Below are 19,633 nucleotides of genomic sequence, written 5' to 3' on the forward strand. Positions count from 1 at the left end.
AACTTTCTTTCATTTTTTTTTTGTTTTTTGTATGAACAATCCAAATGGTTTGCTCCAATTAGTAGATCAGTCCGATTTCTGACCTGGCATTTTTAAGGGTGTACATAGTGCCTTTTAATGGCATTTATATGACAAAAGGTTGAACCCCAAAACTCATATTGACCCCCACCACCCCCCGTCACTATGTTTGGGAAACTCTCATTTGAATGAAGCAGTCCAAATTACTTCAAACAAGTACAGTCAGTCGCTGTTATCCTTTGTTGGGTCCAAATCTTGACCCAAAGTGCTGGGCCAACCGGTAGTCCAGTGGTTAGCACGTCGGTTCAATTCCAGCTCCGGCCTCCCTGTGTGGAGTTTGCATGTTCTCCCCGGGCCTGCGTGGGTTTTCTCCGGGTGCTCCGGTTTCCTCCCACATTTCAAAAAAAACATGCGTGGAAGGCTGATTGAACACTCTAAATTGTCCCTTGGTGTGAGTGTGAGCGCGGATGGTTGTTCGTCTCTGTGTGCCCTGCGATTGGCTGGCAACCGATTCAGGGTGTCCCCCGCCTACTGCCCGGAGACGGCTGGGATAGGCTCCAGCACCCTCCGCGACCCTCGTGAGGATCAAGCGGTACGGAAGATGGATGGATGGAGTGCTGGGCCAAATCCTTAACCTGCACTGAGTTTAACCCATTTAAACCCCATTTTTTCCCAGACATTTAAAAGTCAAAATCAGGTGTCATTGGTTGCCCTTTTATCATTTTAATCAGTAATAAACATTTCGCCAGACCTGTAAATTAAATCATTGTTGTGCTTCACAAATGTGACCGGTGGGATTAAATGGCTTAAGTAACCCAACGTTGGCTTGCTCCCTTTTGGACTCAGCGTTGGGTTGGCCCTTTCACACAATTTGGGTTCCTCTTGACCCAGCAGTTTTGGGTGTAAATCTTAAATTACAACAAGTTTAACTCGCCAAATGCCATTATCCAAGGAAAATTTCTCTCAAAACAAATATCCAGAAATCCTCGCTGTGTCATTAAATCAACCCTCATTTCTCCCTCCTGCAAAATGACCAAAATGAGTTCACCCGCTCGAGTTTTCAGTGGCTCAACTTTCTTACCGGCCTTGCAGGAATGGCCCCTAATACTGTAAAAATGGACACCCCGCCCCCTTCCGTCCACCTCGGTCCACGCGTGGGCCCATTTGTTTGGGAGAAGTAAAGTGGGAGTGTCAATCAGTGCTGACTGGAGCGGAGGAGGAGGAGGAGGAAAAAGGAGGAGGGAGAAGCTCCATTACCAACACACGCTCACACACACCGGTTACATTTCACCGTGGAAACGCTGCAGGAGCGCCGGGAAAGTCTTCTCCACGGAGTGCACGCGTGTGTGTGTGTGTGTGAGTGTGAATGTGTGTTTTGGTTTTAACATCACCTTTCTTTTGCCTTTCGTTCCAATTAGAAGGACCGTGGATGCGCACATCCGCACACTTTTTTGACTTCTCCACCAGGATCCATAAAGGGACTATCACATGTCCTTTTTTTTCACCACCCCCCGCCCCCCCACCACCACCATTTATGCGTGGATAAATCATCCTTGAGAGAAACGTGGTGATTTGCGGACCTTGGTGTGCTTTTGTGTTTTGTTTCCCCTGTGCAGGGGGTCAGCAACTTGTCTCTTTCCCACCGGGAGTTCCTATACCCTTTTTTTTGGTAGCACTTTTTTTTTTTTTCTTAGGAGGTGGGAACAGGATTGTGGGTGCGAAAAGAGGCGAGACGACATGCCTCAGTTGTCAGGCGGCGGGGACCCGGAGCTGTGCGCCACGGACGAAATGATCCCGTTCAAGGACGAGGGGGAGCCTCACAAGGAGCAGATCTTCGCCGAGCTCAGCCACTCGGAGGAGGAGGGAGACCTGGCCGACATCAAGTCCTCGCTGGTCAACGAGTCCGAGGGAAGCCCCAACAGTAACAGCCACGATGTGAGTCACTTGGTCAGCCCAAAAACAAAAAAACAAAAAAAAACGTGAGGCCTCAACCTCTGTTTCATTCATACAAAAATCATCCTTTCACTTGGCTTGAATTGGAAAAATAAGACCGGCTCCGAAAAAGATGCACATTGTGCTCCAAGGCCCGTTCGTACGTTCACAATCATTTTATATCATTGCGTGTTGTATGAATGCGTGGGGTTTTCTTTTTTGTTTTTTGTTTTTTTGATGAGTCACAGTTACTCAAGGGTTGCATTTTGCACAGCGGACCGGATGAAATGCTCTCTCAGGGCTGATTTCCGGCCCACGGGCCGTAAGTTGTCCACCCCTGCATTCTGCAAATTTATTTAGTTCAAAGCACGTTTTTTTTGTTTTTGTTTTAATTTAGAAAATGACCAATCAATTGTCTCGATGTATAAAGGCCTTGCTAGGAGTCGGTTAATAAGGGGGTTGAAGTGCCGTTGATTGAAAAAAAAAATTCAAAAAAGATTCCTTTTTGAATATTTGAGCATTCGCATTTTGCAACAAACTAGTAAAAGGCAAGCATCGCTACGGGAGGTGACGTCATAAATGTCAAACCAAATTTTACGATGCAGAATGAGCAGATGTAAATCTTGGACATGCAATCTTATTGTGAGGACTCCTCGGCGTTGGATCTGGGGAAGGTGCTGCGCTAGTTGGATTGAAGCAGATGATTAAAATAATAATACTAATCATGACGATTTGTTATATTTGCAAATATCTGCAGTGTGTTGAAGAAACATTTGCATTGTTGTAAATAATGTTTGGAATATTTTCTTCTCAATTAATGACATATTTTTCCTCTTTTGAATTTTAAATCAAATACACTATTAATTGAATGTGAAATATTTCCTAAATATTTAAACATTTCTAATAAATGTTTGAGGCATATTTTACCCCTCCAAGTAAAAATAAAATGCAATATTTGTAGTGTGCATTCAACATATTCAAAATTTGCTCTAAATAATTATTTTTTTTTAGATATGAAGTATTTTTTTCTTATTTAATATTTGCTATATTTCTTTTTAGAATATTATCAAACTTAGATTTTTGCTCATCTTTTTTGCTAACCATCACAAGGCATCAATCTTCCTTGCGCACACACACACGCGCATGCACACACGCACACACACACATCATCAGGATGGCTTCCAGCTGTGCAAGACGGAACTTCTCGTGCATCCTAATTAAGATTCCCTTCACGTCAGCCTCGTGTTTGTGAACATTTCGCAGTCTCAGTCCAGACAGGGGTCGCCAAATTTCATTAACACGGTGGTTAAAGACACAACATTCCAATAACATCCTCACTTTTTAGTTCTACCTCTACCTGTGTGTGTGTGTGTGTGTATATAAGTGCGAGGGTGTATTCGGTGTTCTCATCAACCCAGACAAAAACTGGGTGTTGAGAAATGCTTTTTTTTGTTGTAAAAAATAAAAATTCAATTTTGTAAAAAAAAGATGACAGCCTCAATTGACATATCATTGCCGTGTGGAATGAAAATGAGTGAGCTCATAGGAAAACAAGTTAATTTGTAAAAGCCCCTCAAGGCCATGCCGCCTTAATTAAGTGGCAGAGACGCTGATGTGTGTGTGGGGGGGGGGTGCACCTTGTTGACAAGCAAAAAAATAAAAAATAAAACAAACGATAAAGAATCACATTAACTCCAGGCTGTGTTATTCTGCGGTCTTCTGACCATATCAGCAGCTCTGCGTGTCGAACGGCATCTGAAGGCCCTCCCAATCGATTCACCGCCATTCACTTTCTCCCTTCCCTCTTTTTTTTTCTGGCTTCTTTTTTCACACAGGCGGCAAGACAGTCCCAAGACTCATATCACGAAAAGCACAGAGAACATCCCGACGATGGTGAGTGACGCAAAAAGATTCCTTTCTCCTTCCTGTGCCAGGAATGGGAGACATGTTTTTTTGAATACTTTGAAACAGCAGTCACTCTGCTTCCAAGGCCTTTCCAGGAAGAATACATGTTGTTCCATCTTCAGTTTTGAGCTATTTCAAAACACTAGTTCCCGTAGTCGATCATTAGAACTCTCAAAACTCACTCAGCCACAAAGTAAAACAAACAAACAACAACAACAACAAAAACAGTTTATCCATTGCACCCAAATTTAGGTGGACATACCTGTCATAGGATGAAAAAAAATCCTCCAGCAGTGAATTGTGAATGAACCATTTCGGTTCAACGCTGCTTGCAGTTTTACTTAGAGTATCATTTTTTTCCATCAAATATATCGTCTCTTTAGGAGGGTCTAAACACACAAAAATCTGGTTTTGCAAGCGTGTGTGACCTGGTGAAAATTTGTGTAAAATTGTGGTACCCAGCATAACCCCCTCAAAACTCACTCAGTTGCACACCTACCAAGTTAAAGAAAAAAAAGGTTAGCCCTCACTCCAGTCTCACTGATTGACACGGAATGAGATGGATGTGTCTTTTGTAATACGGTGGACAAAAAATGTCTAATGGACAATATTACTATTTTTCATACAGAATCTTGCATTTCAATGTGTCCTGAAAGCTGATTCAAACAACAACCAAATCAAACTTTAGACTCTTTTGATTAGTTATTGCGGAGAAAGCATTGAAGTAGTGGATACAAGTGTAAAAATAAGTTAACCACTGTCAAACTAAAACAACCATAAATTGTGTAGTCCTTACGCCGTGACGGCCTCATATTGCTTTGTGTGCCAGTGAGGAGAATCACGTCGCAGTCAAGCTAAACTCAGCTAACTTTGAGGCAAAAAGTTTCATACTGCTCTACTGAGCCGCCATGACAGGAATATTAATCATAACCATTTTAATTATCATTAACTGTTATTCTAGTGAAAAAAGAAGTTAGCTACTGTATATTGTTGCCAGCTATTTAGGTGATGAGCAACCCAGCCAGGACAGAGATGCTACACTATTGCTACGGAGCACTATAAGGGCCTCAACATGACTGAAAACTCAGTCTTTTGCAATCTTGAGAACCATTTTGTTTTTTACTGTCTCCCGCGATCCACCACCACCACCACCACTACACACACAAAAGTTCAGGCATCATAATTGTACTTCCACACAGGAAGGCCAGAACCTGAATTTGAACCACCAACCTCCAACAAACAAATTATCCTGCACGCAAAATAGTTTTGCTCTTTTATGAACTTTCAGATTTCTCATACAGAGAAGAAGAAAATAAATCTTTGTGCATGCTACATAATGTTTAAGAACTAGCTAGCGCTTGCTTGACGAATGCTATCGTGTTACCGCAACCTTGCTTGTGTTGGAAGCTAACAAAAATGCTAATTTAGCTAGTGATAAATGAAACATGAAAGCTATCTGTTATTTTCCTGGTTAGATGGAGAATATTTGAATGCCAGAGGTTGGTGGTTCACATCGAATCAGTCTTGGAGTAAAAAAAATTATAAAAAATCTTTAGCAAGCTTTCAAAAGATGATTTAAAACAAAGTACACAACATGGCTGCCGAGACATGCCATAGATCGGAAAAGTCTTCCTGCGGGGTCCTCCGTGTCCTCCATGGTTTTTTTTCCAGACCTGATCTCAAACCGGGAGGAGAACGTACACATATGTTTAAAATGAAGACAAAAAAAGTAAAAAGTAACGTAGGAATAAATACACCGTGTGGCATGATAAAAAGCCAAATCCACTTGTTGCCTTTCTGTGCAAAACTACAGACCAGAAGGCCGAAGCTTGGGTCTGAACCCAGAACTGCTGCACTGCGAGGCTGACGGACTAACCACCACTTCCCCGCATTACATTTTCAAGTCATTCTCTTCTCAAATCTATCATCAGATGTGAACATTTTTTGATTGGACCGTCCCGTCTCCAAATTTAGATCAACCCAGCTGGTACCCGTCACGTGTTGCTGTAATAAACGCCGCGTCGGGGTCACATGCGGGGGCGCCACTCGGGGACCTCGCGGGCCTATTGTGACGTGACCTCCGCTTGGCGGGTCATCGCTGGGGCCTTTGAGGCGGAGTGTGCCTCCCCTTTGTTCCCCTTTCTTGCACCCCCCTTGCCCCCCCTCCTCTCCCCTAACCCCATTCCTTCTCTCAAACCAAACACTGGCTTTCTTCACAACAAGATCCATGTTGCCGTCGGGCTAAATACCACAAACACACTCCCTCAGAGCCCCCACGCCCGCCCCTTGGCTTTATTACACAGTTGAGTGGCGAGTGGCGCTGAATTGAGTCCTCTTGTATCAAGCGCCGCCTCCTCCTCCTCCTAGTCTTGTTGTCGGGTCATAGAGGAACAGTTGGGGCGTCTCCTGTTTTGACACACTCTGTATGTTCTTCTAATTGGTGCTAATTGGCACAGAGGGGCTCCATTGTTCCCCCCGCACATAATACAATTTAGTCGGAGTCCATTGTGAGGCCGCGGACAAAAGGCCGGGGGGAGGAATGGGCTGGTGGGTTAAAGCGATATTATTCGTCAGTGGGATTTATTGACAGAGGTGGGCCGAGATGCATTGACTTCACAACTTTTGGGATAAATCGTACTTGTCAGAATAGTTTTGTCCAAAATGTGTTGGGGCCATGTTTTGGTTGTTCAGCAAGAATTTTGTCACACAACTCCTCGCCAAACCAAGCGACCAGTCATATAACCGCTCCAAAAAGAAGCAAATATTTATTATTATTTTTTAAAAAAAGCAGTACAGTGGTTACAATTTTGGTCACGCTCATAATGCTACCACAGAATAAAGCACAATATCGAGAAACGTCACCATTCACAAAAATGCTGCAGAGAAAATATGTCTCAGTCAAAAAATAATTACAATTATTTTGTGAATGTAGCGGACTCCGTATGGATATCTGAGACTTCCGTTTGAGTACAGTAACAGTGTTTGTTTGATGTGACATGTCAAGGCTGCTCATTAATGTTTTTCTTTTTCTTATTTTGAATCAGTGAAACATCAGGACCTGTACGGCAAAGGCCACGCATACCCAAGCTACCCCAGCTACATCATGATGGGCAACATGAATGACTCCTACATGACCAATGGCTCCCTCTCGCCTCCCATGCCCAGAACGGTCAGTACCAACTGAAATGTCGAGCTCTGCATGCAGGTGCCTCTTAATAAATGTGAATATCGTGGGGAAACAGAATTAATTTTGGTAGGCTCCCTCTAACGGTACGTGGGAAAAAAAAATCACTTCTTTTCATGTGCTTTTTTAAAAATCCAGTCCAATACACCAGTTAAGTGCAGTTCAGTTGTATTTAACTTATATATATATATATATATATATATATATATATATATATATATATATATATATATATATATATATATATATATATATATATATATATATATTTAGAACTGAATTAGCTTCTTTTTTTTTATAAGCTCATAATTAATTTTCAAACTGCACGCAAAGTTACAATGTCTTGGAAAAAATAAATACACTCCTTAGGACCAAAACAGGAAGGCTTATGAAGCTACTGCATTTAACCCTTTGAGGGACAGCAGTTACTGCGGTGGACAGCTTTTCTTGTTGTCAGGTGACAGGGTGCATGAAAGGGTTCAATGTTGGTCATGATGGTGGTACTCGCAGAGCCAAGTCTTTTTGAGGTGGTATTTGTTGTAAAATGTGTTGACGAACCGCTGTTAGGTGCCCGAAGAAAATGTATTTGCCCTTTACCTGACCATGCCTCATCTATTTTGTTTTGATTTTGGCGTGCAACAATGCAGGTTGTGCAATTTTTAAAGACAAATTCTGAATGTGTTATTTGTACACCTGTCGTTGTACTGTACATTTTGAATTTTAGGCTATCAAACTTTGTGGAAAGCATTTCGAAACGTTTCCTCATAGGTAGTTATGGAAATAAAAATATGAAGTCCCGGGTCCCAACTGTAACCATTATCGCCAAATTATATGCCAGATTTGAACAACTGTAGCTATTATAAAAATGCAAAAATAAATTAATGACATTGGTGAAATAAAAATTCCTACGACAATGACAAATAACACTTTCTTGAATAGTTTTCCTAGTGTAAAAAGTAGTAAGCATTGTGATGGAATATATTCATTTTAGCCAAGAGCAATTAGCTAGCTTGTATGCTAACTTGACTAGTATGCGTATACTGTACTGGGTAAATGGTTTGCACCAGGGTGGAGGGATTGCTTAATCTCTCTCGGAATATTCTGAATTTCTGTTTCGAGCAGATTGCCGAGGTGTGCGTGGCTTTAAGCCTTAGCTAGCTCTTCTTCTACAGCCTACTCACGGAAAGGGAGTGAATCAGTGGCAAGTGCCGTACTCCATTTGGACTCACTCTAAATCATAAAAACCACCCTCAACCTTAACTTTGATAATGAGGCTGCTCATTCCAAAAAAGAAAAAAGAAAAAAGAAAAAAGCAATTGAAAGAGTGGAGGGTTCCCGCGAGAGGTATGAAGAGTCTGAAATTTCAATATGGCAACTGTGTGATCATTGGTTACAGTATGACAGAGGCCGGGCTGTGCTGCAGTTGAGGAAGTAGTGTGGTCCAGGGCCTGCGTGAACCCCTCCTCCCCCCAGCCCCTCACCGTCCTCCCCGTGTAATGGCCTGAATATCAAGCCAGCTGCAGATCCGTCACTGGCGGCTTCCTGTGTCCCCTCGCAGCTGTCCACACTAATGCTGTTATGTCCACGCATGTCTCCGTATACCACCCGGGCCGACTGGCAGCATTGCCACTGGCATTTGGCACGTTACAGTGCGATATGACACAATGAATTGGATGTCTGTGTTTCTTTGAAGTTACTCGTGTCTTCATTCTTGGCATGATTTAACATCTGATTATTTTTAACTCATCCGGAGGCTAATCGTTGCTGCTGTGTGTAATGGTGATTCACCCTTAATGAAATCACAAGAAATTGCAGGTGGTCCCCGTATTACGATGATGCTGGCTGCTACTTTGTCTCTATTTTTCTTTTATACGATTGTTGCCATTTTAGCATTTATTGTAATATTTGTAATGTTACCACGATAAATGCAGATTTTATTTTTTTTTTTTAGATAAAGGTAACAAAAAATCCCATCTCTACTGCAAGACTAGTTTTGTGTGTCAGCGAGGAGTGAAGTTCAGCCTGGGTTGTTAGTGGAGATTATTGATCGTCTTCAGGGAAAATTTTGTAAGATGAGTTTGAAATATGAAAGTGTTGTGGGATCGTAGTTTGAGATATATTTACTGTTTAAACTATTAATACAGGCAATTATAAACATCATTTGAATGTCACTTACGTGTTTTTGCTATTTGCCAAAGGGCATGCTTCATATGCTTTCTGGGCGATTATTTTTACCCTTACCTCTAGTTGATGTCAAGCAGTGCACTCCATTTTGACTTGATTGCTTCAAGATGCAATTCATTTGACAATCCAATTCTCTGGACTGTAAACAAAAAAACAAAAGAAAAGAAACGCATTATTCATGTGTCCAATCACATGGAAGCGCTTGAGGAAGTCTGCTTGAGAGCCACCAAAGGAAATTACCTTTCCCAGCAGACGTAATATACGAGGCCCAACCGGGGCATATACGCTGCCAATTTCTTTTTCTTTTTTTTTTTAAGTCTCGTTTTTTACAGTTCCTTTTCTCCCCCGAATCTTCCTCTCTCGGATCCGTCTTGAATAAAACAGTAGTCATTTTTACCGCCTTTGTCTCAGCCGATGGCAGCGTCGCAGCCGCCGCGGTCGCCGCAGTATATCTGCGGGCCTGGGATCAGTTTTCACTCACATCAAAGGCTCCGTCTTTCTTTTCATTCCCCTCCATCGTCCTACCCCCATCACCCCCCCGTCACAGTCGTTTTGGATTGATTTCCATTCACCATGACATTCCTGCACACATGCCGTCCAGCCATGACAGAGCTGTCGGGAGCCGCTGATTGTCAGCAGATTTTTATGTGGATTTCTTTCTTTCTTCTTTTTTTTTTCTTTTTACACACGTGAAGTCGTCTTCTCTGCAAAAAAACAAACAAAAAAAAGCACGAGCATACATAGACAACTAGGGAGCGGTCTTCCTCTTGATCGAATTGGCTATGATTGGGATTCAGCTGTGGAGATTCGGCTTATCCTTCGTTGTTCAGCTGGGAAAATCTTTCGGTCACGTTGTTTCTCGTAATCGCAATAATGCTTCTCATAGCGATTTTCATCATCATCATATGACGTACCTCACTTGATCAATGTTTGTCTTGAGCTTTGTTCCACTTTCTATTGAAGCGATTTCTTGATTCAGCAAATCTGAATTTGCAGTCAACATGATTCACAGAGAAGTCTTGCCAACTCTTTGATGAAGAAAATAATTCTCCGCGATGAATAGAAATTGGCTCGATGAAATTCGAAACAAACACAGCGAAGTGTCATCTCGCCGCACTGTCTACACACCCACGTTTCTGTGCAAAACAGACTCCTGAACAGGTGATTTGTGTTAGCATTTTTTTTTTTTTTTGGCATGTCTTCACAGATGACGTGTGTACCGTTTGAGTCATAATCAACCTGCCAAACCTTCAGGATGTCATGACGGGCATAGGGAGGGAATCTGGCGTGTTGGCGGCTTTGAAGAGGATGTTTTTCTGAGTCGCCTAAACTCTAAATTAGGATTTCGAAATGACGGATTCTAAATAAAGACCGTGGAATGGATCTATTCCAGGAATAGTCTGCTGCCGTCATGTCCTGGCTCTGCCGCACAAAAACCACATGCACATGTTTAATTTTTGAAGAAAAAAAGAAAGAAAGAAAGAGAGCGGAAGTGTGTGTCTTCGCTTTAACGCCCAGGTGATCTCCATCTGTGCTGGAGCAGCTTTAGAAGGAGAAAGGGTGGAGTCACTGAGTGTTGCAGGGACGTTGCGAGTGGACGTTGCCGTTAAGACCATTTTCCTCTCGGAGATAAACATCTCTTTGCTTTGTTGTTGTTGTTTCATGTCGTGATGGTAATTTTAAGGCCACAGCCTTCCATCCATACATTTCCTGTTCCGCTTTATCCTGACAAGGGTCGCGGGGGGTGCTGAAGCCTATCCCAGCCGCCTTCGGGCAGTAGGCGGGCGGGGGGGTACAGCCCGAACCGCTTGCCAGTCAATCGCAGGGCACACAGAGACGAACAACCATCGACGCTCACACCTAGGGACAATTTCGAGTGTTCAGTCCGCCCGCCACGCATGTTTTTGGAATGCGGGAGGTACCCGGAGAAAAGCCACACATAACCGAACCCGATACCTCTGTACTGTGAGGTTGATGCGCTAACGACTTGACCACCGCTGGGCCGCCTGTGTGACACCTCTATTCGTAATTGGGGTTGGGGGGGTGTTATCGGCAAGTCCTGCAGTGTCACGCACACAAACTCGCAAGTCAGATCAACGTTGACTGGACCAAACCGTCCAGTGGCAAACCGACCAAACGGTGGCCTGAGGGTAGTCCCTCTCCCTCTCTTTCCAAAGCCGTGTGGAGTCTTTCGTCCTGTGAATGCTCAATTGCCTTGTGGCAAGGAAGATGGAGGACTTTGGGTTAGGTACGGGTGTTACTGTGCCCTCATATTTCCTTTTGATGTCGCGGGAATGTGACGGATCTAGCCAGGCAATGTCTCGCAGCGTGGAATCACTAACTCGGGCTTACCTAACCGGATTTGGTCGGACCGCTCGGGTGTTCTCGGCTCATGCCCTCCGCGCTACTGTGGAGGATCCCCGTTATCGGGATATTGAGAACACTGCCTTTACCAACAAGCATCCATGTACACGCTGGATGGACTTAAGAGCGACGGTCCTCGACCCATCAGTAACAGGTCCGTGGGCCAAAAAAACTAGTTTGTGGATCAGCGCAGTCTGAAAGAAGTTTTATCGTGGAAAATTCTTTGCTTCCACTTTTCAAACTGTCCACTTCAGTCATGTCGTATCGTTGAAAATAAGTCTTGAGAATGTAAATGTAGACATGGTAGATGATTGTCATGGGGAATATGAAGGCGCCCCTGGAAAAATGTCTCCCTTTTAAGGGGGTCCCGGAACTCCAAAAGGCTAAGGAGCCCTTACCGGAGAGGGCGGCTTCCAAAAGGTCTTCGGCATGCTTGGAAAAGCAGCTGGATCGCACGTGATCGTAAGCGCTCAGTAATTCTCCGGCTGGATGATCTCAATAAAGCAAGCGAGTCGCGGTGACATTGATGTCATCTGCAGTGCAGCTTTTACCGAGCGGCGTAAAGATGTGTGTTGCGGCAAGGGGACCTCACACACGAGAAACACTTGGCCCTTTTCAAAGGCTTTGTAGTGCCGCCATAGCTTGGCTCTTTTTTTTTTTTTTCTGAACGGCGCCATTAACGCCCGGGCTTCCACTCCACACCCGCTCCACATGTATGGCTGTAATGACGCCATGTGGTTGCAATCACCTTATCTGCGCCTTTCATGCGGTGAAATGGTGCTCGGCGTTCGGACGTACTGTGAGCGTCTCTCTTTTTTTTTATATGAGAAACAGAAGTCGAGCTCTGGCGATATACTGTAACCGGAGGGGGATTTGTGTCCGAGTGCTTCTGGATTCATCGTTCAGCCTCCAGGCCAACAGGGGGCACTATATGCGATAGGATGTTAATGTTTGAAAGACAGTTTGAGATGGAAGTGAAGCTGAAGTTTGTGTAATTGTGTGAAGATTTACACGATATTCTGCATCACAAGACTTGAAATGAGTGGTGACAGTTTCCAAATGTAATTTGTCTTTCTTGTACTTACTCAACCGATTCACACCACGAGAGCTTGAAAGTGGAAGCTCATTTCTGGGATCTCGGGCAAAGGCGACAACGGAATTGCAATTTTTAATTTTATATTCCTTTGTTGGGAAAATGCATCGATTTGATCAGAAAGTGTAGACAATTTGTTGCTTCTCCAATTTTGCGTTGTTGGCGCAGGTCCGTGTTTTATAGAATTTCGTTTTAAGGACATTTGATTGTTATATTTCGAAAATATCTTGTGGAGGAGCGGGGCGGGGAAGCCATGAAAAGTTTTGATGGATTCAGACGAACATGGGAATATTTTTGAGAACATATTTTTCCCCGCATGAAAGCGTATGAACGTTAGCGATTGATTCTGTGGCCGAACTGCACTCAAATGGCAGAAGTGGTCAATATTTAAATCAAGAAACTTGCAGCTCCGGCTTGGAAATTGGACGGCCCACAATGGAATCCCAACCAAAATTCTTTTTACATTTCGTTCATTGTCTCTGCTGTGATGATGACAGGAAGACACCGACTTGAACCGAGTTTGTGGTTGTGTTTCGGAATCGGATGCGACTTAACCAAATCGGGTGCTCAGCTGGAGACTGCTGGAGTCAGTCAGTCGGCCAGCGGTCAGTCGGGCCACACCTGCTCATGGGGCTTCACTCGGCACATGCGGCCTGGAGCTGATCCTCCAGGGTCAGTCGAGAGGCCTCGCCAAGCTCGTCACTAATTCCCCTGTTCTGTTTTTCGAGGCTCCGGTGCCGACTTCCTAATCAGAAACAGAGTCATGTCCTGCCTCTGTTACGGCTCCGATACTACCTCTGAAGTCGGGTAATAGCCGAGGCGAATTTGTACCTCCATTCTCTGTCGATGATGATAATACTGAACAGCCATGCGCCGCCGCTGCGACATATCCTTACACGCAGTCGGCTTCTCACATCTGTTCCAACTTTGATCCTGCCTCGGATGATGGAAAATTGCCAGGTCTGCTTTGTACCGCGTTCCATGTCGATGTGGTTATAGCGGAAAAGCGACAAAGACTTATGGGATACGCTGCACCTCTTATACCGCACTGATACTTCCTTTGTAAACCCCCCCCCCCCCCCCCCCCATTCCGTGTCAATGCTTTATTCAGTTTAGACAGACGGGCATCAACGCGTGATGGAAATATTCTTGCGCCGATACCGTAAGGATACTGTACCTAAAAGCAAAAAAAAACCCCCACCAAAAAAATACAACTTGCTAAAATTTCATACAGCACAAAAAAAAAGGTTTTCAAAAGCAGGATTCTAAAAATACTTTGAAAGACTTTAATCATATGTATGGGGAAAAAGCTGGAGCCTTGAAACTGGATTCCAAAGCATTTACACGAAAATGGGATATTTTGAATCTTGATTTATTCGTATTATCCACCCCGATGATACAAATCCGGCGACGATTTTATCTACAATTACAAGGAAAAAAATGCTTTTCAATGGGGGTGGGGCGGCGAGGGTGCATTTTACACGGGTACGTGTTCATCACAGGATTTTGCTGTAACTACTGAAGGCCCTTCCACATTCAGTATGTGCTAGCTCTGATGCTACATCCAAAGCTTAACGATAGCTGTGTCACTCACACACAGACACACACACACACAGGTTTTGTGCAAACTCTTCTACATCTTTGATCTTTGATAAGTCCGCCGCGTCAACTGTGTCCTAAATTGGGTGTAAGTGCGACAACATTACAGCCTGTGCACATAGTGAATGTTGGTTTTTCGTCAGGGTTCCAAAAACTATGCAAAAGACATGTTAAAAACATGTGCAACATTTCCTCGCAACAAAATTAACTGTTTTGTGGCCGTTCAGTGAGATACGGGCTGAAGAAAGACTCTTACCCAACTGCTACTGTTACTGCTCTAGTATTAGCACCAAAGCAAAACATATTTACGCGTGGACTTTGTCTCCCCATTGTGTTTTGATTCCATTTCATACGGAACAATGACAAGGGAAAAAAAACAGGCATTAAAAAAAGGGACTCATCAATTGTAATCTGCAGGACAATGAATTCAAAAGTGCCATGTTAGCCGCGCTGAAGTTAGCCATAGCAACCGCGACACTAGCATGCATCAAAAGTTTTGAATCGGGTTAAGCTTCGCGGCCAATACAGCCAAGCAAGTGAGTAAAAAGATGAATAGCTGCCACATGGTGGGCCATAGTTTTTTGGGGGCGGGGTAGTGGGTCAGGGGGCTTGACAATGAGACCACAGGAGTGAAACATGGGTGCAAACGCCGCCGGCTGTGTCCAGGATTGGCCGGCCCATCAACAGAGCCCACTTTGTTCGCCGGGCGAAGAAGCAAGCGCTATGATCAATAGCCGCTCTGTGGCGTGAAGCGAGATGGTCAGCGCTCTTCATCCCTTCTCCTCCTCCTCCTCCTCCTCTTCTTTGCTGTTTCATATTTCTTCACAAGCTCATTATTTCTTTCTGCTGTGGGTGCATGCATGTATCTGACAGCGCTGAAATATTAATGGTCCCCAGTGTAGGAGGTTGGTAAAGACCTGCATAGTTACAGTACAAAGAGGAAAGATGAAGGGTGGGGGCGGTAGGGGGGGGGGTCGGGGGTTCATGAGCCAAGCTGTTCATTGAAAGGAAGGTCTATAGCTTTTTTTATTTATTTATTTTAGTTAAATATCAACACACCCTTGAATACAACCATTGCCTCTCAGGATGAGCACATTCAGCAATGTGACAAAATTATTGTCATTTGCGACGGGTGATCAATTTTGCATCATAGATGGGATAGACTGACAACAGGCCAAAGTTCACTTTTTGTAATTAACATTTCTTTTTTTATTTTATTTTTGTCCAAACACTTCCAAGTTATAGACATGAAGCGATTGAATTAAAATAATAATAATACCGGTAATAATAGTAACCCCCCCCCCCAAAAAAATGTCCTTAAGATGCTAAGAAAGTAATACATCATGCACCGTCGGTAACCTCAAAATGTCCTATCTGTCGTAAATGCAGAACCTCCCCGCACATGATTGATCCCAAGAAAATCGAACTTAGCCCAAGCATCAGGAACCAAGATCCAGTTTATGTTTTATGTGGTTAGCTTTTAGTTTAGTTTATTTTTTATTTATATATGTTTTTAATTTATTTTTTATTTTTTTAAATGACAGGCCAAAGTGGTTTACTGGGTACCATAAATTTCAGTTTGTTTTTCAGCCGAAGTGTAACCATATTGCTTTTGCGATCTCTCCAGTTTGGGAATCCCCTCTTTCATGGATACAGGGCGTAATTTGGTTCGCATAAGTTATTCGTTTCAGTTTTAATGGTAGTTATAATGACTAAATGTAATCATAAGAATAGATGATAAAACCAAAAAAAATCGAAGTGACCCATTCACAGGGTTACCCTGCCAACCTCCCAAAGTCAGCTGGAACAGGCTCCTGCACCGCCGCAATCCTAGTGAGGATAAGCGATACAGAGAAATGGATGGATGGGTGGATTTGTATGGCGCTTTTCTCAATGCCCAAAGACGCTTTGCAAACAGTGTGTGCGCACAAACAAACAGAGAGGCAAAAGGCAGTAAACGTTAACAGTAAGGGGAGGGGCCCCTCGTAAGATCAGATGTTGTCGCCTTGAACATTTGGGATTTGACAACATCGCAAGTCCGACGTAGGGCAGAACAATTCGTCAAATTGCAAAAGCTGCACCGCTTAAAAGTGTTTATTTGGTCAGTTCGCAATTCTCACTGAAAGTGGATCAACCGTCTTTCGGATTCATTCATGATTCATTTGCCGGTATTTTAGCATTAAGCTAACCTATAAGAACCAGAATATACGTGTTAAATCTGATACTGTTTATTGTAATACAGCTTCGCTGGTTGCTTGTGTTTGTTTAAAAAAAATATACACGGGGCGAGAACCTTGGAAAAATAATTGCCGATTAAATTGCAATACGGTTCGGCCTTACTCTCGCCCATGAAAAGCCGCCCCGTGAATTTGAAGGACCGAGTCACTTTTACGTTGCTGCGTTATTATGATTTGACAACACGCCGAAGTGCATTTTGGGTAGCGTAAATACTAGCTCAAAATGGAATTATATTTCGTATGTCTCTTTTGGATGAAAAAAAAAAGAACAATAGAATGCATCACAATTGGTGAATCGCTTCTTTTAACAGCTGGTCAAAGGGCACACGCGGTGGAGAGGCCATGCCACACAACGCTGTGGGAGGACAAAAGAGGCGAGTTCTCTGTGCTGTCGCTTCACTTTGTGTGGTCTCGCCCAAAAGAAGAAAAAAAAAGCTGCCCTTTGACTGTGCGGGAGGGAAACAAAGACAAGAAGCCTGTCTTCAATTTTTCGGGAACCCCATAAAAAGTTTGTCGCTCCTTTCATATCGGCAGCGCAATTGAAAACAAATGTCGCCCCTTCCTCCCCTTTTTTGAACCGGCCAATTATAGAGTTGCGAAAATAGGAATCATTCGGCAGATCACAACCCCCCACCCCCCCTCCCTCGCCCACCCCTCTTCCTTGCTCACTTTTTTCCTTTCACGTCCTCCTCTTCCTCTCCTTGTTTTTGAAGCAACCACGATGGTGGTGGGTAGGAGGGGGGGGGGGGGGGGCACCGATGTCAAAGTCAAAACCAAGAGCATTAAGAAAACTGGCGAAATGCAATACAGCTGCAATCCGACATGACGCTAGAAAATAGGGCTGAGGAGCAGAAAGCCTCTCTCCCGTATTCCCAGGGCGCGCAACTGCTCCCGGCCTTGGCTTTGATCTCTTCAAAGCCGACTGCCTCCTACTAGATGGAGAGTCTTGGCTGCGCGAGCGAATGCCGGAGAGGCAGGAAAAGGGTGGGGGGGTTCTTTAGCAAAAGGGGTGGGGGGCTTTAGGATCATCCCCCCGCCCCCTTTCCGAGGCTGAAATCCATCATGGTTCTGAGGCAATTACAGTCAAACGCTACGTCATTATTTGCTTAAAAACTTACCTATTTGCTGTTTTGGTACCCACGCCAAAGTCATAAAGGTGTGACTTTGGCACTATGTCGTTGTTCTTTTTAGCTTGAAATCATTGATGGCGATTTTTCACTTATGATTTTCGAGTCCTGTTTTATCGGTGGTACTTGAACGCACCACGTGCACGGTGTATCATGGACGCCCAAAGGAATGCATTTCGGGGGGGAACAATCAAATATCGTTGCATAAATACAAAAACAATTCTTGAAAAATGGAATGACGGATCAATCAACCAACCCCTCCCCAGCCCGTAGGGAATCTACAAATATGCAAATCTGCCGGTGCCGAACTACGAGTATGCCGGAGTTGACTGTACTTCTTTAGCCCACGTATGTCGTACCGTATTTAAGCTAGTATGCTAACTAACACTACTGATAAAGCCCTACGGGAAAGTGTTTTATTTGTGTTCAATAATGGAACACCTTTGTCACATTTATTTATGGAACGTGGGTTCATGATTGTGTACATGCTAGCGGTATGATTTCCATGCTTTGCTTATTTTTCTTTGTCTGTGTTCTTACACAGACATGCTAAAATCAATCTAAACGGAATACCAGTCTCCATTTGAAGTGCTTTGTCCCTATATAGCACGTAATTCTACCCGGGCCCGGATTAGTGACTCCTGTAACCTGTAATCTGGGAGACGCACCAGGGTTTGGCAGCGTTGGGAAACACCAGGAACAGACACTTGAGGGGAGAGGTGGGGTTGGGTGGGGGGGAAGCTGTCATACCGTGCAGCAGAAAATGGAGCGATTACACTTGCAGATGAAGCCACGTTTATGGCGCGGAAGCGAGGCCCGCGCTGCTCGCTCATGAAACGTGTCGCCTTTTGTGTTGTAACCCCATGTGGTTTATGTCACTCTTTCCCAATCACCATATGAGTGTGTAAGAGATCATTTTTAAAAAATAATAATTAAAAAAAAATTGTGTGAACTCAAAATTTCAAGTCAATCAACTTTGATGAAATTTTAAGTTCAGCTATACCTTTGCTAAGTTTTGCTGCCGTGAAACATTTCCTGCATCTCACCATAAATATGATTTTATTTACAAAACGGCTGCCGCTTTTATTGACCCGAGCCTTAAAGATATACATTCAGTAAAAACAAATTGCTTCCTCTGTGGCGCTAACAACGTCAACATAGATGTCAGCAATTTATGTTTTAGATTTTTTCCAATTTAAATTTCTGCAAAAAAAGGATAGCTAAATAGCTCGCTAGCTAGATATGGCTGTGTGTGTTTTGCAGTTTAAGTGTGCCACAGGAAATGGTCTGCAAATGCTGATAATATTGACTACAAATGACGTTTCTTTGTTCATCAATCAATGCCGTCGAGTGACAGGCAGGACAGTGAAATGTTCTTACCCGAGATGTTAGCACATTTTTTTCCATCTATTTTAACGTGGAAAAAAAACCGAAAGCCTAAAAAATATTGGATAGTGTGTGTGTTTGTGTGTGTGTGTGTGTGTGTTATAATGCCTGGAAAAAGCAGGGCCTGGTGGGGTGTAGTGTAACAGAGTCGAATATCTGTGTGAGTGTCTGGGCGTGAGCTGTGGCCGACAGCAGCTGCTATGTGACTGTGCTCATTGTGTTTATGCACGCTTGGTGTTCGATTAACGGCTGCATAGGCAACTGTGGCTCCCCTTTCCCACATGTGAGGGCATTACAATGCGTCTTCTCTAAAAGAAACTTGTGAAAGAGAGACATGTTTCACAAATACACGATATAGCGGGAGTGCGAATGATGAACCGTGATAGCGGTGCATTATTTTATTAGCAGACACATTTTGTTTGGTGACGTGCCGTGAGATTTTTGTCATGTAAAATGTGCGTTGTGGCGCACTAAAGATTGCAAAATGTTGCATTATGTCACATATTTGCGGGCCTGTTCCCCAACCAATGCTCGCCACCACCTCCTGCAACCTTTCGCTGCCTTGCACCCCCCGCTCCCCTACCCATGCCCCTCTCTATTCTCC

General features: G+C 43.7%; 1 protein-coding gene across 3 annotated transcripts in view; it reads left to right on the forward strand.

Moving 5' to 3' along the window:
- The first annotated feature begins 1,241 nt into the window (after positions 1–1,241).
- Positions 1,242–19,633, forward strand: part of lef1 (lymphoid enhancer-binding factor 1) — a 55,308-nt gene continuing 36,916 nt past the window's right edge. The window contains exons 1-4 of one of the 3 annotated variants that reach the window (XM_052084501.1): positions 1,242–1,602; positions 1,713–1,953; positions 3,786–3,843; positions 6,900–7,024. In XM_052084501.1, coding sequence (XP_051940461.1) covers positions 1,756–1,953; positions 3,786–3,843; positions 6,900–7,024 — 381 coding nt within the window. In that variant the 5' untranslated portion in view covers positions 1,242–1,602; positions 1,713–1,755. Of the gene's footprint in view, positions 1,954–3,785; positions 3,844–6,899; positions 7,025–19,633 lie in introns of all 3 variants that reach the window. The other 2 variants (XM_052084500.1, XM_052084499.1) reach the window with 2 other exon arrangements.

The sequence above is a fragment of the Hippocampus zosterae genome, chromosome 13, assembly GCF_025434085.1.
Source record: "Hippocampus zosterae strain Florida chromosome 13, ASM2543408v3, whole genome shotgun sequence".
NCBI lineage: Eukaryota > Metazoa > Chordata > Actinopteri > Syngnathiformes > Syngnathidae > Hippocampus > Hippocampus zosterae.